We start from the raw sequence: 22,570 nt of genomic DNA, 5'->3' as shown, positions 1-22,570 counted from the left end.
CGCAGCCAAGATCAAGGTGCATTTAACATTGACTCCGGGGTCCAACCTTTGCGGATAATTTCATTTTAAAACTATTAGACGTCACTTACATGTATGATGACTTTCCACAGTGTTTTCTAATGACTGCGCTAGTTCGTCAGGATGGAGACTAGGCCAGAGTTTTCTTACGTGAACATACAAGTTCCACCCTTACCGAGCTCGTGAGAAATTTGACCAGGAGGCCCGGAACAGCGACCTAGTCGATCGAAAAAAAAAGACAGAAGTGAGAGTTTGTATAACTCCAACAGATGGTAAAATTACGGAGACACCTCCATTTGGTGCTTTTGTAGCTTGTGTGAAGCTAGTGGATGGTCTTGTTCTTTCTTCTACTCCAAATGGTCATGAGTTCAACTATCGCTACGCAATTATGCACAGCACATACACATTAGTCCACGACCGAGATCCCAAATTGGGAATCATGAGGCCGTTCACTAATTACACTACCAGGACGATGAAATATGTGAATCCCGTTTCATCGTTCCGGATACCCCTTGTTCAAGCGATATGTATACGAATCCTGGGCTTCAGCGTGAAATAGTGGACCGGAATCCCAAGAATTCAACCAAGGAATGTTGAGCAAGATGGGCCTGATCGTTTTGATCTTGTTTTAACAGGGGAGTTTCCCCCCCTACGATAGTCTCGGTGGCCTTAGCTCGCAAGTGGTTCCACTGACAAGGCCGAGGCACCTTCGCTACTGCTCCGCTTTCCTGGCCAGAGTAATGAGACTCATATGGGATATAATGGTTTCTGCAAGCGGTTACGCTAAGACTCACGCTGTTGAGAATCTTTTCTCATATTAACAAACCATGAAACCTAGTAAGCGCCCGAAATGATATAACAGGTAATAGGTGCCTAATAATATTATCTTGACTACTAAATGACTTTCTTGGTTGTTCTTCAACTCTCCCAATATCCTTGCGATTATCTGGCCAGTTTTGTTGATCCAACTACATACAATGCTGGTACAACAACGTACGCTTTCAACACTCTCGTTGGTATCTCAGTTGCTTATTTCATAGCATTGTAACTCCACTGAGTAAACTCCATGTTACATTTTTATGGGTGGAGCGTTCTGTATATTTTCATTGTTGTGTCAGCGGAAAAAAACAACTTATGATGATGATAGGAGGGGTACGTGAAGCGAGAGGAAGGTAGCGACCGAGATGCTGATTCCGAAAGCAACGCAATCATTAATGGTTCAAGTTTATGCTATCGATCCGAACGTGGCAAATCTATTTCCTCTAACTAGTTTTCTGCCACTGCAAGTGTGGTGGCTCTGCTCTCCCTAAGAGAAACCCGCGGGCTTTGTTCTTATCCAATACCTCATAGGGAATTGAGAGAATGTTACAGGACGGCTGCAGGCACCAGTCAGCGGGTGGGTAAGCGAAAGCCAGCCAAGCGACTTCAAAGAACTGTCAGCCACGTCAAGGAGCCAAGAAGCTTCACAGCGACATCTCTCCTCTGTCAACCATGCGCACTTACCGCACTTACCCCTACAGGTCACAAAAGGCCCGGTTCTCATCTCCGTTCGCAGTTATGAAATTGTTCGTACTTGTAGAAAGTAGCAAAGATGACAGCCGGATACATACCTTGCCACCCGGAGTCCCCAGTCCGGACCTATCTAAATCTCGTAAATCAAGTATTCCCCCGTTCCAACATAAGAACCTGGTTAACCCTTAGTACCGGACGAGCTATCCAAAACGGATCGCGCAGGACATGAAGACAACGTCGCCAGTCTACTGAGAGTCTCCTCTGAAGGGCAAATCCTGATTTATCCCAGCGCTGTTTATTTTACCGCACTATAAGTAATGGAGGTGGGGAGCTAATTGGTGTGTTTCGGATCCCGAATGTCATCGGGCTTTCTGCAATAAAAAAGTGGATCTAAAACACCGAAACACGCCGTTGCCGTATTTATACTCGGGATGTAACAATGGTTGGTATTTAGATACAAGACTTAAAAAGGAGACATGAAGCAGGTATCAATCACTTAATATAGAATGTCTCGACTCCCAGGCCCTTCAGGTGTAAATTATTCTATGATTCACCATTTGCGAAATCATCTTTGATCACACATTACCGGGGTAGGTAATTTATCCCTAGTACCCATGCACACAACGATTGGACTAAATCTCAAGTAATCCGCAAAGGTCAGAACACATTTTGGTCGATTACCTCGCCAATCGGGGCTATGCCGTCCATCGCGACTTCACCAAACAGTATGATCGAGTCACATTTGACGGAAGATGTAGACCAAACAATAGCCGAGTCACAGCCACACACGTGCTCCAAGCATGACAGGGGGTGGAGGAAAGTTGTGCGCCATTTCACCCAAGCGTATGTCTCAATCAGCTTCTATTACCAAACTTCCGTTCATATCAAAAACCTTTTCTAACAAGTGACCAGTTGGTTCTCGGTCAACATGGGCACGGGAATTGTCGCAATCCTTCTCAATAACTTGCCGTATAATGGGGAGTGGCTTTATTGGCTCTCAGTGGTCGTCTTTGCATGGAACGTGTTTCTCTTCTGCACATTTTTGTGCATATCGATTCTTCGTTACTCTCTCTACCCGGAAATATGGTCCGCTATGATACGTCACCCCTCAGCATCAATGTTTCTTGGGACCTTCCCCATCGGGCTGGCAACAATTATTGAGATGGTAGCCCTGGTTTGCGTCCCAGCGTGGGGACCTCGGGCTGCGAATTTGGTATGTCTGGAACAAAATATAAAGAGGCGGAATGAAGCAACTAACAAAAACAGGCATGGGCCCTCTGGTGGATCGACTGCATCATTGCTCTGGCCATCTGCTACTACATTCCCTTTGTTATGTGTGTAACCCCTCATAAAATCAATCTCCCAAATCGGTTGAATATCAGCTGATATCTCTTCACAGCATGTGCGTTCACGACTCAAACATATCGACTGTGACAGCTGTGTGGCTGCTTCCTATCGCATCCTCAGTCGTTGCGTCAGCGGTAGGTGGAGTTGTCGCGGAGGTTCTTCCAGACACGCAACATGCATTATGGACCCTCATAATATCGTATATATTGTGGGGGACTGCTATTCCTCTCTCCATGTCATGCTTGGTGATTTACTTACAGCGCCTCATGCTACATAATTTGCCGCCGCGCGAAGCGATCATGTCGGTTTTCCTCCCGATTGCGCCGCTGGGCCTGGGTTCCTTCGCTATTATGCAGTTTGGCAGGGTTGCACTTAAGATATTTCCAGAGACGGGTACACTAAGTTCACCATCAACAAATGCCGGTGCCGTGCTATATATCTTTGGATGGCTAATAGGACTTGTGATGTGGGCATATGGAATTGTCTGGATATTCTTTGCTCTAGCCAGCATCAGTCGCAATCGTTTTCCTTTCAACCTGACCTGGTGGGGCTTTACATTTCCCCTGGGCGTTTTTGCCAGTGCTACAACGACCATTGGAAAAGAATTGCCGTCGCGGTTCTTTAATGTGCTAGGTACTGTAAGTGTGAATGTTGTCCTCATACCAACCCCTCATTGTTTTGTTCAACAGGGAGCGACAAATTTGAATACGGAAGTGCTAACGTAATTTCCTTGTGTCAGATTTTATCCGTGGCTGTGGTACTTTTGTGGTTGATGGTATCAGTCCAAACCATAAGAAAATCCATTAGCGGGGACATGTTTGTTGCTCCATACGTCAAAAGCGTTGGACCATCGAAAAATCGGCAATAAAGCAGTGACTCGCAGGATTAGTATTAGCTAAATCAACACACTGCTACGAAAATCTAGGCAATGGGTAGTGTGTTATCTGTACACTACGTGTGGTGTCCGGCCGTTGCCTAGATATCCGAATTTTATTACTCTGTTATCTCCAAATTCATCTTCCAAGAAACTCTGCCACCTGGGAATCCAAGACGATGCAAGCGCGTTTGGAGGAAGCTAAGGTCCTAGACAGAAGGCTTTTAGACCACCTTCGTTACGAGAAAGTCTCATCGAAGTAAAGCAAGACTTTATTAGTCAACGCCGTTTTCATATGTAATAAAGCATACGGAAATTCTCACAACGTGGTCCTTTTTAATCTAATCCCAGGTGAATGATCGCATAGTATTGATACCTGCTAGTTAGTATCAGCTTGCCAGCATTATCCTGGTTCTTTCTAGAATGGAGTAAGGTTGATTTATCGTGCTCATATACATGCCAATTTAGGTTGAGTATTGATCAAAATGATTATAGTTTCTTCCGGCCAATCATTTTCTCAATCCCGAGCACCCATGGATTCAAATACGAGATCGGCGTTCGCGGGTTTTGACCATCCCGGGTTTAGCGTATAGTTACTTTCAGTAAGCCCCACCCGGTAGTTATAAGAGCTGAGTGCACATCACCATAAACTCCATTTCCTTCACACCTCATCTCGATCACAGATTCTAGAGACAGCAGTCTTCCACAATAGTTTCCATTCAAAATCATCTCCATTTCGAGAATATACAGAAGTCGCTCATGGAATCCGAACCCTCCACGCCGGATCTTCCGGTCAATTCCCCATTTGAAAAGGGATCTTCCTACGAACTCGTGTCAAAGGGAAAGCTCCGCGCCTACGAGATACAAAGTCCCGATCCTAATACCGACACCATATACTATATTGAATCGAATGAGACTCTCTCGAAGACCAAATTCGACCTCCTACTCTACAAAGGAGACTCCAAGAATGGGGAGGTCCTCGGTGTTGCAAAAAGACACCTGCGCGGTTTCACTATCGGACTCGGCGACCCAGCCGGAGAGATTGAAGGAAGGCAGATAATTTGGGAGAAATTGGAGCGACCTGAGAAGTATAGCCACAAGATATACCATTTCGATTTTGGAAAGGGGGAGCAGAGGACGACATACACATTCCGCAAATCAACCGGCAGAACAGGGAGACTTAAGAGCATGGAGCTTCGCATTGGAGGAGTCGATGAGGAAGATGGGGAGTTGGTGGCGAAGTGGGTAGGAAGTAGCCGTTGGAATATGAAGAACGGCAGCTTGTTTCTTACAGATACAGTGAAGAAAGGGGAAGGCCAAAGTGCAGTACGAGAAGGACAGGCCAATGATTTGGAGATAATTGTCTATCTGACTACATTTGCAGTTATTGAAAGTCAGGTCAGGAGGAGTAAGGGTTAATTCCCGTGGGAAGGATGTACCTATTATGTTCGCGGCTGCTAGTTATACCCGGTCTTGGCTGTCTAAAGGTTTCTTTTATACAATTCTTACTGCCCTAAATATGGTGAATAATTGAAAGTAAGATCAGACAAGCTAACCAGTCTTGGATTATTTCTTTGATATCAATTCTAATTTTGCTCGATATATCCCCTTATCAGGGGGTATCTGGCACATACGACCATAGGGTGTGGAGAACAGGGCTTCCCGTCCGCTCAGCCGTACTTAAGCCACACGCCGGCAGGTTAGTAGTATGGTGGGTGACCACATGCGAATCCCTGCTGTTGTATGTTTTTCTTTTTTTGCGGTAGGCTCTTTGGTAACGGGATATTAAAGCTGTCTACTAGTGAGTGGCCTTTGGAAACTTTCAAGTGGTCATCTCCTGCTGACTACCATGGCGAAATAAATATGTTAATGTCATATTTTTCAATGAAGACAAATGGTCCGTAGACACTATCAAGAACAGAACAGAACACATTCGATCAGGTCACACAAATCATTCTGCGGCAATATTTGGCATGCTCAACAAAAAGTCAAGAAAATCAAGCTTAAGGCCGAGTGAGATACTTTCATCGTTTGAAGGAAATGGCGCAATGCTAGGATCAAATGGCCTGGTCCACCATTCGTCGGGAGATGCCCAAGTGTCAAAAATTCCGTGAACTTGATTCTCCCTCCCAGGATGGGACCGTCGGCCTGTGATGTTGGGAAGATCGCATAATCGAAGTGTCCCTATGCGCAACATCCGTGGCTTGGGAGAAAGATGGATGAGATCGTGGCGCAAACTGAGCACAAAACCAAGCGACATGCTTCTCAATTAGTGTGGCATATCGAAGGGAGAAATCCATATCATCGATTCCAGATAACTACAATGCCGAAATCCAACGATTCAAAGTGGTGAGCGATGTCTGAAGGTCGTCATTGCGGCCTCCAAGACTGATCGTCTTCAAAAGAAATATTGACGCCGAGGTAATGCATATCAGTGTTCGCAGGGGAGCATACCGTAGCCTTCCTTCATGTTGCATTAAAGTGGCAATCTTTAGGACTTTGCCACTGTCTGAAATAACATTGTGGATGAATTTCTCATCTTGAGGGAGTATGCATGACCCGATGCCTTCAGAGCCAATATACCCAAAATCATCATCCTCCTAATGCGAAAGCCTTGTCGGACGGCCGCATGAATTAGATTTGGGCCGAAGATATTTATAAATTACCTTATGTAACTCATAGCCCTTTTATGCTTTGGTTTGAAGCTTTCGGTACTGTTTGTAGCCACAAAACCTTGCTATTTATGTCATAATGAATCCCTGCTTGTATGATCTACGGGATGTTGGAATAAAGTATTGTGATCTAGTATTATTAAAGGCTTATTCGAAAAGGTCAATCATTATGCAATGTGGCCGATCAGAATAGTAATTTTAGTGCATGGCGTATTCAGTTATTATACAGTTTATCTTCATCGAGAGCTGGAAGTTACTTAAAGTAAACTATGACATTCACGGACGTGAATAAAAATAAGTTGTAGGCATTTATTTCCCAAAATTATCCTTGATCAATAAATTGTCATCGGCCAACATTATCATAATACTACTCTTTTCAGGGCAATCTACCTGGTATTTATGTTCCCCGTAGTGGGAAGCTTATCAGTTATCAACTCTGCTTGAACTAGATTGAACTTTGAAGATCCCGAAGTCAACCAGGTACTAGTGGTTCACAGCATGTTTGCTAATGGTCACGACCCAAATATCAGTAGATGCTATAGATTTAAACGCTAAGGCCACCAAAATCCAAGGCACATTTCGTTGTGTCTGAGATCATGCATGGAATAGGAATTTGAAAACTGCAGGCTTATTGAATATGGACCCAGCCAGATCAGTGACAGAGTGCGCGTTAATTGCGCCTCGTTGAATGCTTACTTTGTGATACTCCAGTCACAGGGCGACTTTAATGAACGGTTGGGCGATTTAGGCAAGTGACTCATTAAGCCTCGGCGGGGTTAACCTGGGCTAAAAAGGCTGAAATTCACAATTGGCTTTAGGCTCCGCATTTCTAGCCTTCAAACCAACTCACAAAAAGCCGCACATCTGCGTGACCAGCTGGAAGGAAATGCATCATGGTCATTCCTTCGATCTCCGATTCGTTGCCCCATTAGCTGAGCTAAGCTCGGATAAGCTGAGCATGTCGCCCATCTTTGCGTCCGTGAGTCCAGGATCAGGCAGAAGCTGCACAAACCGACACAGCCTGGCCAACGCCACACCGCCAACACGCTTGCTCTTCAGCAAGGTTGTCTGTGCATGTGCAGATCCTCGTCATACCTTTCTCCGCTATTAACTGATCGAGTGCCCTGTCGGGTCGGGGTTTGATGCGGCTCTAGCTGGCACCGGAGGATAAAATGCAGCTTACTTCCCCTTTCGAAAGAAACGATCCATTAACCCCCAACAGTCAATCATGGCTGAGAATATTACAACCACTTCTCCCACCAATTCGTTCTCACAAACGGATACCGCAATCCTCGATGCGTTAGTCCCGGGCTACTCACTAATTTCTAAACTTGTGATCTCTCGCCTGAACATTGACATCGCCAGCTATTTGCAGTATGTTATCCTATTGGCTACATTCGGCGCCTCTTTTCAATACCTCATTTGGTACGCGAAGGATATAGTTGAAAGGTACTTCATGTCTACCGCAGAAATTCGTTTCGACGATGAGACTTTTAATTACTTCATGTACTGGATGTCGCGACAGCCAAATATGTCGAAGACAAACCGCTTCGTCGCTGGTGTTAAAACAAGCGGCTACTGGTCTGACGATTGCTCTGATGATGAAGACGACGAAAAGGGAATTGAGCTCGATGAGCCTGGCTGCGGCGAAAACGAGCCATCCTTTGAAGAATACTGGGCCAAGCTCACGGGCCGTGACAAGTATAGAACCTTGCGATATACACCGTCAGAGGGCCGCCATTTCTTTTGGTATCGTGGTAAGCCGCTGATGCTGGAGCGACAACAGCAACAGCAGAGTCCGTTGTGGGTAATGAACAATGAGACCCTTTACGTGTCTTGTATTGGTCGCAACCCTGCCATCATCAAGGACCTGCTCAACGAGGCGCAGCAGACATATGTAGAACGCGATGGCAATCGAACCGTTATTTACCGCGGCCAAAGACTATATACTGGTCAGCAGTTTGGTTGGTATCGATGCATGGCGCGTTGCCCGCGGCCTCTGTCAACTGTTGTTCTGGATCAGGCTCAGAAAGATGAATTTATTTCCGATATCAAAGAATATCTTCATCCCCGCACTCGACGCTGGTACTCGAATCGGGGAATTCCGTATCGCCGGGGATATCTCTTACATGGTCCTCCGGGTACGGGCAAAACTAGTCTCTGCTTCGCAGCTGCAGGCCTACTTAGCTTGAAGCTTTACCTCCTTAATCTCGACTCGAAAGCCCTCGATGAGGATAACCTAGCATCCCTTTTCCATGATCTCCCCCGTCGATGCATCGTTCTCCTCGAGGACGTCGACACCGCCGGTGTCACTCATACTAGAGGGAAAACAACCGATTCGCCGAAGGATAAAGATAAGCCGACCGATAGTGCCGACCCTGCAGAAGCGGATGAACTCGATGGAAAGGACAAAGACAAAGATAAGAAGGAGGACAAGTCTCCAGGTATCACATTATCTGCACTATTGAATGTCATCGACGGAGTTGCAGCCAGCGAAGGCCGCATACTCGTCATGACAACCAATCACCCCGAAAAGCTCGACGCAGCTCTCCTCCGACCTGGTCGCGTTGACTTGAGCATCGCCTTTGGACGGACTACCCAAGCCGATATTGAGGAGCTTTTTACATCAATTTACACAACAATGGAAGGCGATCTTCCACGCACTGCAGCCTCCCGACGTCTCCCCAATGGGGCGGCTAAGCATCTGACGAACGGCAGCGCCAACAACAACCACGAGAATAGAAAAGTCGAATATCTCGAGAAACGGAAGCAAGAGGAAAATGATAAAGAGCAAAAACGTCGTCTTCATGACCTTCGTGTCCGGATTTCCAAGCTCGCGACCGATTTCTCCGCGATCGTGCCCAATGGGGAGTTCACTGCTGCAGAGATCCAAGGATATCTTCTCAATCATAAGGATTCCCCCGAGGCTGCTATTGGTGGTGTGGATACCTGGGTTCAAGGACTCAGAGAGAAGAAGTCTGCCCAAGACAGTATTTTAGCATAGCGAATGGAGTAGGTACATTATCTATAATTTATAACTTTGGGCTGGCATTAACGGTTTATGCATGGAATACATTTGGTCCAGGGACTTCAGATTTTATTACCAAGCTCACAGAACAAGCTCTTCTCTTTGAATCAAATTCATAATACGACTCTAAATATCAAATTCTTTCTGTCGGTACATTTAGGAGTCGTCCTCAGAAATATCAGTCTCTGCCTGCTTCTGAGCGGGGGGTTTGGTTTTCTCGTGGTCAAGTGCGTCAAGTTCCTTTAGCCTCGAATAGCGTATCGGCTCTAATATACTAACTTGTAGTTGTATCTGATTCAAGGAACAAATGAGATGGAAAATTGACTAGATAAGTTCTCTCGATGAAACTAATGTAGTATAGATGTAAATAAGTGCATTTGAGCGATAACTAAAGACAGACAAGGGTATCAAAACAAAAGCTCAAGCGCATCACTCAACTCTTGCGCAAATTGAAATCAAATCAATGTGTTTGTAGTCTCAAGCTCAAACAATGGAAGCCTTCGTCCCATCTAAAGAAATATTTGCACCGTACATACAACGCTGCTTCATGCTGGCGTCACACCAACCGTGGAAAAGAATGCGGTCACCATCATCTGCATGGACAGTTGCGCCACCGGGAGAAATCAAGCTGGGACTATCGCCAGTCTTCAACAATTGCTCGTTATTTTTGGTGTAAGGGCCAGTTATGCTAGATGCTGTAGCATAGCGGGTATCATATGAGTCCTCGTTGAAGCAGTGTGTTGAGTAGAATAGGTAGTAGGTGCCAGATGAAAATACGAGGCTGGGAGCCTCGACAAGAGGGCCATCGCCATCTGCGGTGTTGCGATCCAAAATTTGAACAGGATCGCCAACAGGAGTAACACCGTCTTTGGCAAGCTTCTGCAGCACCAGAGGGGTGGGAACGAGAGGGTCGACGCCGTTGTTGCAGTCGCCTCCGTGGCCGATACTATTGCCGTTGACCTTGTAGGTAACATATAGAGTACCGTCCGCATCGCGGAATCCAACAGGATCAATTGCACCGCCCCTATCAAGATCGCAAGCAAGGGGCTTGTCGTTAGGAATATATGGCCCCTTGGGGTTGTCGGAGATAGCAGTGCCGACGCAATGGTGATCATCTTGGTTCGGGCCGACTTCCTTCGAGTTGGCAGAATAGTACATGATGTATTTTCCGTCATCCTGTGGTAACATTAGCAATTTTTTGCTTCCTCCGAATCTAAATTCGAGACTTGTAACTGACCCGTCGTATCACGTCCGGGGCGAAATGCTGGGCATCTTCCTCCCAGGCCGCAACTTTCGGCAGTCCTTCGATATCCAGAAGGGTCCAAGAATGAAAATCATCAGACTCGGCAACCTGAACACGCTTGCCATTTCCCTCCGTCCCCAGGGCATACCATTTACCTTCTGGTGTTTTGACGAAGCTGGGGTCAGGGAAGTCGGTATGTAGAGCTAAAAAGGAGCCACTCCGCTTCAGTAAAGGGGCACTCAAAGCCCCTGGTAACAGTGGTAAAATAAGTGCCACTAATTTGGATGGGGTGATGGATATGAGAAACATTTTTTCTCTGTGGTTGTCTAATCAGGGCTGTGAGATCCAGGGGAAATGATTTCTTCGTTTTTTTTTGAATATCTCAACGAGGACTGGAGGTTCTTATATGTTGAGCTTCTGGGCATGACATCGAGCAGCACTGCCAGCACTGCTCCATGTATTGGTCGATCAATCTAGCCTGGAAGAAAGACATGTATTCCCCGAGCTGGCATTATTGTGGACCAACAGGCGCATATCTGGCACGACAGGTCTATCAGGCGCATGTGGCTGCATGTGGATTCTGCGAGGCTAAATTCTGCGGCCAAGCCATTTGTCAACTCACGGTTTACCATTTTAGTTAAACCATGCGATAGTTCGAGTGTGGATCCAGTAATCACGAGTCTTGCTGGCGATCAAAAAAGTCGGGTTTTCAAGAGCAAGGCAGATTTTCCGGGGAGGCGCATTGATAGTAGGAAGAAAGTTTGAAACTTGAATGCATACTAAAAAGGGACTTGGTGGGTCAACCAAAACAGAATTGCTCTGACGGTGGGGTGACAGCTTTCCTCAAAGGTATCAGCCGCATGAGATGGATGGCTCAGCTGAGGTCAGTGGGGAAAGTGGAATCGTGCCAAGTGAAGGCTGTGCTTCCTTCTGTTGGACATTAGGGTATTCCATAAGGCTAGCACCCTATTGTTAGGATTTTGTTTAGTACAAAATCGATAAATTTAGGGATGGCAAGGCTCGTGGCAGCCGAGAGTCATCATGATCGACACCGAGGCTGCGGCTTCCATGGGACATGGAAAGTGAAGCCCGGATTATGGATGAAGTCACAAGGACATGTAGCTGTATGCAGCTTCAAGCGAATAGCTAGGTCCAAGGCAAGTCAATCTTTTGGTTCTGACAAGGTTTCAGTACACATCGTTGTGAGTGTGGGGAAACAAATGATCGGATAGACCCATCCCTGAATGAGGCCCGATACGGCAAGGCTGTGATTCTAGTGGATCCAAGCTCGCCGAAGAGGCCGGGCGAACGGGGTCAATGCTCGTTGCTTTTCTTAGAAAATGCTAGACAAGATGCACTATAGTACGGAGAATAAAGCGGCCAGTCATTGACAGAGGTGAAGGCAAATATAAGAAAAATCCTGTGCAGGAGTTGGGAGCTGAAGATGAAGGCAAGGGCGACTCAGCGGGCACCCCCCCTCGCTCCCAAGACTCAGTTGGATGAGCGGCAAGACACTCTCCCAACCCCGGCAAAAGAAAGTTTCCTCTTTTTTTTTCTTTTTCTTTTTCCTTTTTCTACTTTTTTTCAAATATCAGATGCACAATCGAGACACGCTTGTGAATATTGCTGTCGACCGTGGTGCTCTGAACAACAACATGCAACGTATGGCTGGGAAAAGATGCCAGGCACTACAATGCCGTCATCTCACCAATTAGGCGCCCTAGCACGGGAGAAGTGACTGCTGATAGGGCGGGGCGTATGCCCACTACACAGGGGCAAATGGTTATTCTACACTATTCAGTGTGCGTTGGCACGCGGGGACTAAAGGCTCGTGGGTTGCACGAAGCTCCGATGGTTTTCCACTAGACCCTGTATAGCCCGCGCTCAAAAAGGAACGTTTCCAGATTTCAATATTCCCCGCAAAATATTGAATTGCCCCGTGGCTCCAGGTTGCGGGTTCCTAGCAAGGGGGCGCCAAAGTTGCGGTGTGGCGCATCCGACCGGACCATGAATATCAATGGTCGTCAGTGGCAGCATGAACTCACTAGCTGGTGGATCTCGAAGGCAAGTCTCACTGGAACTCGAGAATTGAATCAGAAATCATGTCTCGAAAGTCGGGTTATCTCATGAGTTGGGCGATCCCCCGCATATCATGTTCTGATCGGCAAAGACGACCTTGCACCGTACCTACAACAGACATGCTCGGCTTGAGTCATGTTGGTTACCGAAACATCATCCAATGAAACCCATTGCTTCTCAATCCTCTTTTGGGCTCAGTGCCGAGTTTCGACCCAATGAAGGTCAGTCTCAACCAGTCGGTGAAGATGTTTCGGTTGCTCATGATGTCATGACGTCACTTGCCCAACATTGAGATCCCCCTATTGCCAAAAAAAAAAATTAACAATAATTTCATGGACACAGACATACAGTGAGTGACTAGTACTCTATTACCAAAACTCTCACTCTCCTAAGTTGGTCGAGTCCACCGCGACTCACTGGCCGTCATGCGGTCTAAGTACCGCTGAGAGGATTGGAACGCATGTTCTTTCTATGGTCCTATGTGCTTGCAAAGTAGAAGGAATGGACGCCGGGCATTCACATTCAACGACATTCTTATCCACCGCCGGAAAAATAAGGATTGAATGCTTTGTATACTTGCAACGCGCCCTCGATACTCTGAACAAGGCCAAATAAGACGGTCAAGGAGATCGCTACCCACAATGGATACCACTGACTAACATCGCGTCTGTCATTCCACCATTGCGCGATTGTTGATGGGCGAGACTCGTCAAATTCTGTCTTGAGTATGACAAGGCGATCGTGCCAGTATCGGTATTCCTTTATCCCCAAGTCAATCTTCGGACGCCTCAATATACTTTTGTCAAGCTCCTCGGCATTGCCTTGCTTTTTGTACCACCTCTCGGTCTCTTTGTCACCCTTTGGGAAGAAGAGGGCCAGCGTCGCCAGTGTCTCATCAACGAGACCTGATGGATATGCCGAGGTTCTAGGCGAAAACCATTGTCAATATAGTCTCAAGGCAAGCAAAACAATAAAATGTGGCAGGGCTCCTAACGTACTTTTTGTGAGCCTCCAGAAACGAGGCATGATGGAAGATTTTAACAGTCTTATCGGAGTCTCTGAAGCGAAGATGATCAGAAAGATTTGACGTTAGCTCCACATCGAATCCCGCGATGCCAACCATGCGAATGAGATTGAATGATTTTTCAAATTTAATCCCATCATCGGGTTCGGAGTTTGCCTCCGCCAAATTCTCCCGCAAAAAGTCATCTAGAGAGCCCTGGACCCATAGAAGCGGGTTTCTCCCCGAATGCCCATTTCGAAATTCACCAATGTCGAGCATATAGAGAAGTCGGGCGGTCAGGTCTATCGACGCGTTGATGGAATCTATTGACGCTGGAGCACTGGTCCACTGGGACTTTTCAACAAATTCATAGACTTCAGAACGTGATAGTCCATCTTGAATACGTGACGCAAGCTCCACAATATGTCGGTGGGTGCGGATGGCAAGATTGGTACCATGGGACTGATACACAATTCTGCATTGTTCAGTATAATACTGAAAGTATAAACGAAAACAAGGGGTCTGATAAGTGTGAGTACTACCCCAGAATTGGGTGACGATTTTCTCTTGTCGTTCTGACGGAATGGGAGATTCAAGGAAGGTCACATCAAGAGAATCGCTATAAGCATGCAAATTTACAGTGCCCATTGTGAGGAAATACTCGAGAACACCCGGCGGCGCCGGATCTCTGTCCAGGGTGGCTGACTTATACTTAGCTTCCAATCGATGTCCAGCCAACGTGATCAAAACAGGGATTCTTGCATACACCCGGGTTACGGCACAGCCACAAAGCATCTTTGGCTTGCTCCGTACAGATGAGCGCTTTCCGTCCATTTCTACCGACGAAAACGGGGCGCGGTCATGATTGTGGCTTATGGTTGAAAGCTGGAACAAACCCAACGAATTTCTTGCTGCCTAAGTGCCTTGCTAGCCTCTTTTTCATCTTCGCCTCTTCTTCCGACCCGCCGACTCAAATCACAGTAACAACTCACGTTACTCTTTATGCGGAATTTTTTCTCTGCCTGCGAATAATCCTAAACTTCTATCTCTCTGTGAGGACTTATTCGATCAAATCCCGACCGCGGTCCCATTTTCACGATGAACTCATCACGGCTCTTCCCTAACATTACGCTTTTCTCAACGCCCCAGGCTCGCTGGTCCGAGCCTGAGTTATCCATAGATAGCTATCGTGGTATAAAAAAAGGCAAACTCCATTGCTGGGATGCCACAGGTCCCGCCAGAGATGCATTTGAACAAATCAGACAACAAGTTATTGACCGTCTTAATGGCGCGAGAATTCAGGTTCCCAGCTCAAGCATGATCATGGTTGATATATTCATGATTGGTAAAGACCAAGCTAGAGCAAGGCCCTACATTATGTTCTCTTGCAGGCACCGCGAATCACGAAAGGCCGCTGTCGCCGCCATCAAAGAGTCGGATATTCTCGATCAGTGTCCGCCGGGAATGCTTCTCGGTGACTGGGACTATCCTCCGCACCTTATAAATGTGCGACCACTTGCCTCTTCGGGGGTGAAGTCAAACATCGTCATCAATGCTGTCGAGGTACATGAGGAGGTTACAAAGTCGTATAGGTGCAGGGTTTACCCTGTACTCGACCTCAAGTCAGGGAAGATCAGGGCATTACGACTGGCCACACAAAACGATTCGACAAACTACGGAAGTCCCTGCATGGCAACGATTGGGAGTGTTATCAAACTTCGTGGCAAAAAGTACTATCTGGTTCCGGCACATGTTTTCAATGCAACGACCCCAGATGTGAGGTCTGGAGAGATGAGTTTGTCCGAGGATAGTGAATGCGATATAGGCGAATTCGACAGTGACGACGAAAGTTTCTCAGGTGGCCAAGATGAGGCCGATTTCATGAGTCGACATAGCGCTAGTGCTGAGTCTAGCGATATAGAAGAAGACTGGGACCTTGACTCTAGTAATACAATGTCGGATGGAGAATCCACACAGGCTTTTGATGAGCGGCGTGAGCAGCCGCCAAGTATTGTGGTGGCAAACGATAAAGCAGGCCCTTCTGCAGATGAGATGAAATTATTTTCGGTCAATCACCACGCCTTCTCACTTGCTAGACCGCCTCGACTGAGATCTGATAGTTTTGACTATTGTCTCATGGAGATTGACGACGAGAGCATTTCGACGGATTTGCCTGTACTTTCCAAGGACACTATTGGCCAGCTTGATGGTAGATCTGTCAATGTGACAGCCATAACGGGCTCAGGCAATATCCTCAGAGGCATACTTTCAGGCCGAAAATCATGCATCCGATTGCCATACGCCACAAATTTCGTTGAAGTCCTGACTACTCAGTTTGAAGACTCGCTTCAACCTGGTGTCTGTGGCTCGATAGTTCGAGATGCAAATACCGGGGAAATATACGGGCACCTAGTCGCCGGTGACACAGAATCTCAATTCGCTTTCATCGTTCAAGCTGCCGATGTTTTGGATGATGCTATGACCAGACTGTCTGAACCTGGAACAGTTTCGACATATGACAAACAAATACCGCCTCCTCCTTCAGTTTTGCACGAACCTTTTGTCGAGTCAATGACTCAGTACAACGATGCATATTGGTTTGGGCACTCATCTTCCATTTTTCACGCCGGAGAAATGTCGTCTTCAGATACCTCGCTTGATGGGGGATCTGTGGGAGATTCGTCCTCTCTAGACATCTCACTCGATGGCCTGAGCCTCGCCGATGATGCTTGCGAACCTTCACTCGGGAATACATGGCATGTATCATCAAGTCATTCCATCAGGAATAGATCACTGCAAGAACGGGCATCCGACTCGAGTGCTGCAGCTGGCGTCAAGAAAAGGAGGATCGACTTGGAAGGGGCCAGAAACGATCCATGTGCCCAACCGGAGGACTTTGGAGGGTCGCGACAGGCGATAACCGGGCTTAAGCATCCCGGTTCTCACATTGGTTTGGATATAGAAGATGCGTTCCATGCACTCGGCGGATTATTCTTCACATCATGTATCATTCCCCAGACTTTACTTTGCTGGGAACTTCATCCCATCCAACAAAACTACGAAATGATCGAAAATTCAAAGTGTGGGATGATCTACGGTAGGGAGAATTACCAACCGCTTTTGGAGGAGTTCAGACACATTTCGGATGCTTTGACCTATTTACATGAACAGCTTCAGCGGACCTTCACCAGCCTGCAAGGGGAACACGACTTTTTGAGTCAGAACATCATGACTCCGCTCCTGTCTCCCACATCGACTGAATGGATACCACTGACCACATTTGGCTATGATGATGGAATGCTTGCCGACAACGGTAGGCATAAGGAGTCTCAGGCCCACGATATCGACGACTCACATACATATATGAGCTATACATGGGACAAAATGAAGCTCTTCAAATGCCACCTCTGCAGTCGAGACAAGGCAAACGGAAACATTTTCACGGGCGTCTTAACGAGACATATCATGGACAAGCATCGCCTCCAATATGTATACGAATATGCACATGGATGTGTCCCTTGCCACTGCAGAGACAAGATCGTTGACCACTTCCGGTCACACTCTGCCTCTAATCGCCATGAATATGGATACTGTTGCCACTGCCATTGCTCAGCCAAAACTCTTAGATCTCGACTAGGGCCTGACATTGTTACAGAGCTACTGGGGCTTCAGAGCAGGTTTCTAAGCGATGCCGATGGTATCTCCAACTCGCCTATCAATTCTCTGCCCTCGGGGAGGTTAACGACTATAATTTATTGTGCACCTTCTTGGTTACCTTCCTCACTAAATGGCCTACGGCTGTGGGGTTCTCATGCAAACCTCGGCAAGAACAGGAAATTGCACGAGATTAGCATTGCGCCATTGCAAGACCCTAGCCAGATTGCTTTCGCTTCTCTTAAAAGGAAAGTACAGTCTCCCTTCCCTTTCATTGCGTTCGTCCACGGCATTGACTGCGAGATTCGACTTGATCCCGACCAAGAAACCACGTCAGGTGGGATACTGGTCCCAAGGATTGTCGACGAGAGTACCAAAGAGAGCAAGGTTCCGATTAGCAGAAACGGTGGCTTCGTGCAAGTGATCCATAGGAATGGATTAAATCTCTTCAAAGTGAGTATCGTTCGATACCATCGCTGATTAATTGGTGATTGAAAGCTCCCAAGGGCCCAATACTAACCTTTTCAGATCTACTGGCAAGACTGCGCTAGATGTCAACACTCCAACGGTGTATTCTTGGAAATGAAGACGCCTACGTCCGGGCTTAGTGAATCACAACCTGTCAAAATCAGGTTATGGATATCCAGGAGCTCATCGCCTTATGCTTGGGTATTTTATGTCGAGAGATTGGTCGATTGATTCAAGACTTTTTTATTCATTGCATTTTCTTCGCATTTTCTGGCGTTCATGGGACTCGTCATGTACCTAGTTCGAGCATTTCCGAGGTGTTTCCGTATTTTCCGTTTTTATTGTTCTGCATTTTCTAGAGCGGAACTGCTCCTATTTATGTTGTTATTCAATATCAAAAATCTTCAAATATCTAAGACCATTTTCGCTCTTTCTGGAGGTTGAAGCTAGGATCTAGAGCTTCATTCAAGAACTTTAGTGCCTTATGTAGATTGATATTGAATATTCACCGACGACCGATAGCACTATGAATAGTCAATCGGTGGATTTAATGAGGAACCAAATCTCAAGGAAGAATACTATTTTTAAAAGGAGAAGGTCATCGGAAAAATAATAGTTGTAATGATAATAATAGTAATAATAATAATAAATAAATAATGCTAGGACAGCAGTCTGTGGGATTCATCCCGGTGTATCTCAAAATTAACAGATCCATGTCAACATGACATCCCAAGAAAACCCTCGACGCGACATCTCATTCCTCATATGCGAATTTTCTTTTTCAAAAATAACTTGAAGCCTCGTCGCTCCGAAATCTTAAACACCCGCCATATCATTTGATCAGTTACAGCGTAATATCAAACTAAGCGTTGACAACAACTTGAACCGAATAGTAAACGTCTATGCCTGAGATCCACACTGAGGGCAGAAGCGGCTGGAAACAGCAGTTCCGCACTGACTGCAGTACTTGAACGCAGTGGCAGTGGCATTAGCCTCCTTGGGTGGAGGAGTACCGGCGAGAGGAGTGTTGGCCATCTCTGGGTACATAGGGCCGGGCGAGGCGGGGGAGCGAGGAAACTGGGCACTCTGCTGGGAGGGAGCGTAGACTGGCTGGGGAGCAGCGTAAGGCTGTTGGAACTGCTGCTGCTGCTGGACGGGGGGGGTGGTTGACGTATGTGACGGTGGTGTGGTTGTTGCGGCTGCGCTTGACGCAGAAGATAATGAGGAGAACCCAAGCAATGAGCTTGCAAACACCGCCGATGACGAACATAGCGACGCCGCCCCAGAACTCGCCCATGTCCGTCTGAACACATGAGTAGTCGGAATAATAGTAGGACGAGTAAGAGCTGTAGGAGCAGTCATCGATGGAGTTGGAAGTCCATACTCCTATCAGAGCGCCACCGATGATGAAGCAGACGATGGCGGCGATGAAGAAGCTGATGGGCCACCACTTGGTGACGCGCGAAGGCTGGCCTGGAGACGACATGATTGAGGATATGATGTTCCTCGTGGGGGCGGTTTTTATCTTTGGCTGGAGGGCGAAAGAGAAAGGAAAAGAAGGACTAGGGTATGGATGATGGGGCTGAAACGGTTCTTAAAGCGCCGGGGCCAGCGCAGAGAACGAACTCAGCCCCATTGAAACATGAATGTGATGGATACTAACTAGTACTAGTACGCAGAAAAGGCACGATTTAAGCTGCGGACTAAAACAAACTGGACCTATCATCGTCTCTGTCAAGTAGGGTTTCGTGTTCGCCCGGCTACAGATTCCCCTATTTTCACGGTCCAGCTCGTATCCTGAAAAAAAATAAGAACATGGCTTAGGGCCGATCTTTAATCCCATCCTGCATGGTAATGACAGCCTTGCAAGGGTCCCCAAGGAATTTCGATTTCCCTATGGTATCTCGGATCAGCTCTCACAACATAAAACTCGCGTTAGATAACTTTTCCCTTGAATTTCCAACAGGCATCAGAGTCTGCCCAGCAGATCGATGTCGAGATCGCCCGAGATCGTCCATGCCAAGTCACACAATACGATACTGAACACGAGCTTAGCGGGAAGGCATTCCTGGGGGGGGTGGTGGGGGGCGAGGCAGACCCTATTTTCCAAGAATAACAGACCTTTTTGCCGTGGTGCAGCAGCAAGGCAGGGGATTTAACCCCTTTTGGGTTTAGTAGACGAAAAACCACTGAGAGCCTCACTCGTATTCACGCGGTCCCAGCGCCACACTTGGGCTTCGGCTTGGGCTTGGACTTGGACCCTTAATCTCGAGTTCCCTAGCAGTTTCAAGAGGGTAGCTGGGGGATTATTTGGATTTCTATGCATTGCACAGAGTAGTTTCTGTTTATTGCCGATATGTATCTTTCTCGCGTAGTGATAAAGCAAGAAGGATTTCACTGTAAAGTTTAATGTGACTGATCCGAGCTTTGATCAGACCCGAGACTAAACACGCTTCGAGACTAGCAAAGGAGGTGGACCCCCTTTTTAAGATGAGATTTCTTGGCAGAGGTTAGACTAGGAAAAGCGTTGCTGAACAAAGAATTATCGTAAGGTCATTCCAGACTGGCGTGAACGGCGATCGCAGAACAATCCGTACCGACAACCTTAATAGGCCCTAAAAGGAGAGCCCAACGGGCGATCGCGGATCCAGAGAAGATGATGATGAAGATGAAGAAGTATCTTTAAAAAATCCATAGATTAGTCTCATGTACAGACAATGTCAAATCCAGTTGTAAATATAATCCATTGCCCCAACGCCGTAAAGAAACTCGCTCAAATGCAGTGTCGTTATGGTCGTCAAACCCATCCAGCAGGTCTGTACCCCGGTCCATAGCATAGCATAGCATACATAAACAAACATCATGCCAAAAGGAAATTCAATGCATAAGCATCCAAGTCTCAAACGGCACACCACGAGAAACCTTCTTTCCATCCCTGGTCGTATCAAAAAGCAACGGTTCAAAATCACAAACAGAAGCATAAGACCTCACAAGCTGGCGCCAATAACAAGACTCCGCAGCAGGAGTAAGATACCGATCACGAAAAGTGCGAACAGAATTCTCCGCAATTCGTTCCGCAATCCTCGGGTTATCAATAAGATAATCAATCATGCGCGACAAATCCGAGAAATCCGCCTTCACCTCGACGAAATTCGCATCGGGCCCGGACGAGATGAGCGCAGCGTGATGCGCCTCACGCCAAATAAGCGGATGCGAAATAACCACCGAACGACAGTTCAGTAGATACTTGCCTCGACCGGAAAAACTGCGACCCTCGGTATGCGCGAGGAACATGTATCGACAGTGATCTTCGATCGGGAGGAGATTGTATCTTATATCATTTTCGTCATCCCAGTCAATGACCCGGACACTGGCCCAGCTTTTTCCTGACGAGGCTTTGAGGAGTTTACTCCGGATGCCGGGGTTTGTATTTAGACTTCCGCGCCAGACGAGCTGCTTCTTTTTATCCTGGAAGGAGATACCGGGACTGATGATGGAGCCATCATCCGGGTTGATTCCCCCGTCATCAATAGCTGCGATACGTCGTCGGACTTCGTGGTACGGTCCTACTTGGACTTCTGGCCAGGCCCAGTAGCCAAAGTCGGGCATTAGCCAGACTGAGGAGTCCGTGTCGCGTTTTGAGTAGGACCATACGGGTCCGCGGCCCACGGGGTCATTTGCGAAGTCCTCGGTCGTGAAGATGAATTCGATGCTGGGGAGGTGGTGGCGGTTCGGGATTGCTTTGAGCGCGCGGTGGAGGGAGTTTAGGGTTGCGCGGGCACGGGATGCAGTCACGGGCTGAGGGGCGAATTCGACAATATATAACTATTTCAGACTTGGAGGTTAGCTGGCTGCAGTTCCGCTAGATCACCTTCTAGCATAAGCAGTACTAGTACAATACATACCTCGCCCCGAAGAATAATGCACCTCACCATCCCATCCTCAATCTCTCGCCCTCGCAGCTCCTCATAAGAAATGAGATCTTGCGATTGTAACGCCGCGGATTTCTCAATCTCGCCGAAGAGTTTCGGAAACGCAATTTGGCACTGCTCCTCTGAAAGACCGTGATCATTTCCATCGCGATCAACATGGAACTTCCAAGCTTCAAGTTGGTTGTGGGTATTGGTACTGTTCGGAAGAGGCTGGGTCGAGGAAGAAGGCGGGCAATGTGAGACCGGCCGCGGGGTCTTGAGGATGTACTGGGATGTCAAATCGTGTGATCGGCGTGTATTCAAGAGGAGGAATGTGAGTGTGACGAGGGAGAAGAGTGCGCCAACGGCTAAGAATCGGAATGAAGGGCGTTGAGCGAACATGGTCGCTATCGGAGTTGGGGAGGTTAGGTTGGAATGCCCAGGTGCCTACTCCATGCAGGATCAAGCTGAATATCTTCGGGGTCTTTACCCAGGTGTCTGTCAACTTGAATGATCAACCTTGAAACTGGTCGTTGGTAGATCCCAAGTGGTGCTGGTGGGAGTGGTGGACACAACAGATTGTTGCCCTGACAACGGGCTGCCTTTATGAAATCATCCACGAACTGACTCGGAACTCCAGGGCTTCCAGAACATTGGAACTATTGAAAGTCAAGTGAGTGCTAGTACATCCACAGCTAGTAGTAAGAACTTGAAGTTAAAAACACCACTCGTACCGTGAAGTACTAGTCACGGTATTGGTA

At 47.2% G+C, this 22,570-nt stretch overlaps 8 protein-coding genes across 8 annotated transcripts; 4 read left to right on the top strand and 4 right to left on the bottom strand.

Moving 5' to 3' along the window:
• Window positions 1-2,257: 2,257 nt before the first annotated feature.
• Window positions 2,258-3,602, top strand: N7481_000253 (TDT family transporter; the record flags this gene model as incomplete). The annotated part of the gene is made up of 6 exons (XM_057259472.1): window positions 2,258-2,373; window positions 2,443-2,743; window positions 2,797-2,864; window positions 2,930-3,011; window positions 3,138-3,515; window positions 3,567-3,602. 6 exons carry the CDS (start codon window positions 2,258-2,260, stop codon window positions 3,600-3,602), a joined length of 981 nt encoding a protein of 326 aa, XP_057127304.1.
• Window positions 3,603-4,510: 908 nt separating this feature from the next.
• N7481_000252 (uncharacterized protein) lies at window positions 4,511-5,170 on the top strand (the record flags this gene model as incomplete). Its single annotated transcript, XM_057259471.1, has 1 exon — window positions 4,511-5,170. One exon carries the CDS (start codon window positions 4,511-4,513, stop codon window positions 5,168-5,170), a length of 660 nt encoding a protein of 219 aa, XP_057127303.1.
• A 2,481-nt stretch (window positions 5,171-7,651) lies between these two features.
• Window positions 7,652-9,427, top strand: N7481_000251 (BCS1 and AAA domain-containing protein; the record flags this gene model as incomplete). The annotated part of the gene is made up of 1 exon (XM_057259470.1): window positions 7,652-9,427. The coding sequence occupies one exon, from the start codon at window positions 7,652-7,654 to the stop codon at window positions 9,425-9,427; it is 1,776 nt and encodes a 591-aa protein (XP_057127302.1).
• Window positions 9,428-9,934: 507 nt separating this feature from the next.
• N7481_000250 (glycoside hydrolase family 43 protein) lies at window positions 9,935-11,003 on the bottom strand (the record flags this gene model as incomplete). Its single annotated transcript, XM_057259469.1, has 2 exons — window positions 9,935-10,627; window positions 10,689-11,003. The coding sequence occupies 2 exons, from the start codon at window positions 11,001-11,003 to the stop codon at window positions 9,935-9,937; spliced, it is 1,008 nt and encodes a 335-aa protein (XP_057127301.1).
• Window positions 11,004-13,307: 2,304 nt separating this feature from the next.
• On the bottom strand, window positions 13,308-14,571 carry N7481_000249 (uncharacterized protein; the record flags this gene model as incomplete). Its single annotated transcript, XM_057259468.1, has 2 exons — window positions 13,308-13,698; window positions 13,772-14,571. The coding sequence occupies 2 exons, from the start codon at window positions 14,569-14,571 to the stop codon at window positions 13,308-13,310; spliced, it is 1,191 nt and encodes a 396-aa protein (XP_057127300.1).
• A 303-nt stretch (window positions 14,572-14,874) lies between these two features.
• N7481_000248 (uncharacterized protein) lies at window positions 14,875-17,910 on the top strand (the record flags this gene model as incomplete). The annotated part of the gene is made up of 1 exon (XM_057259467.1): window positions 14,875-17,910. One exon carries the CDS (start codon window positions 14,875-14,877, stop codon window positions 17,908-17,910), a length of 3,036 nt encoding a protein of 1,011 aa, XP_057127299.1.
• An 888-nt stretch (window positions 17,911-18,798) lies between these two features.
• Window positions 18,799-19,384, bottom strand: N7481_000247 (uncharacterized protein; the record flags this gene model as incomplete). Its single annotated transcript, XM_057259466.1, has 2 exons — window positions 18,799-19,047; window positions 19,070-19,384. The coding sequence occupies 2 exons, from the start codon at window positions 19,382-19,384 to the stop codon at window positions 18,799-18,801; spliced, it is 564 nt and encodes a 187-aa protein (XP_057127298.1).
• Window positions 19,385-20,775: 1,391 nt separating this feature from the next.
• Window positions 20,776-22,211, bottom strand: N7481_000246 (uncharacterized protein; the record flags this gene model as incomplete). Its single annotated transcript, XM_057259465.1, has 2 exons — window positions 20,776-21,723; window positions 21,804-22,211. The coding sequence occupies 2 exons, from the start codon at window positions 22,209-22,211 to the stop codon at window positions 20,776-20,778; spliced, it is 1,356 nt and encodes a 451-aa protein (XP_057127297.1).
• Window positions 22,212-22,570: the final 359 nt, after the last annotated feature.

The sequence above is a fragment of the Penicillium waksmanii genome (genome assembly GCF_028829765.1).
Source record: "Penicillium waksmanii strain IBT 27052 chromosome Unknown utg000001l:1.0-4852451.0:1.0-4856178.0, whole genome shotgun sequence".
NCBI classification, from domain to species: domain Eukaryota; kingdom Fungi; phylum Ascomycota; class Eurotiomycetes; order Eurotiales; family Aspergillaceae; genus Penicillium; species Penicillium waksmanii.
The sequence above is the reverse complement of the archived record's forward strand: the minus strand, read 5'-3'. Positions and strand labels throughout refer to the sequence as shown.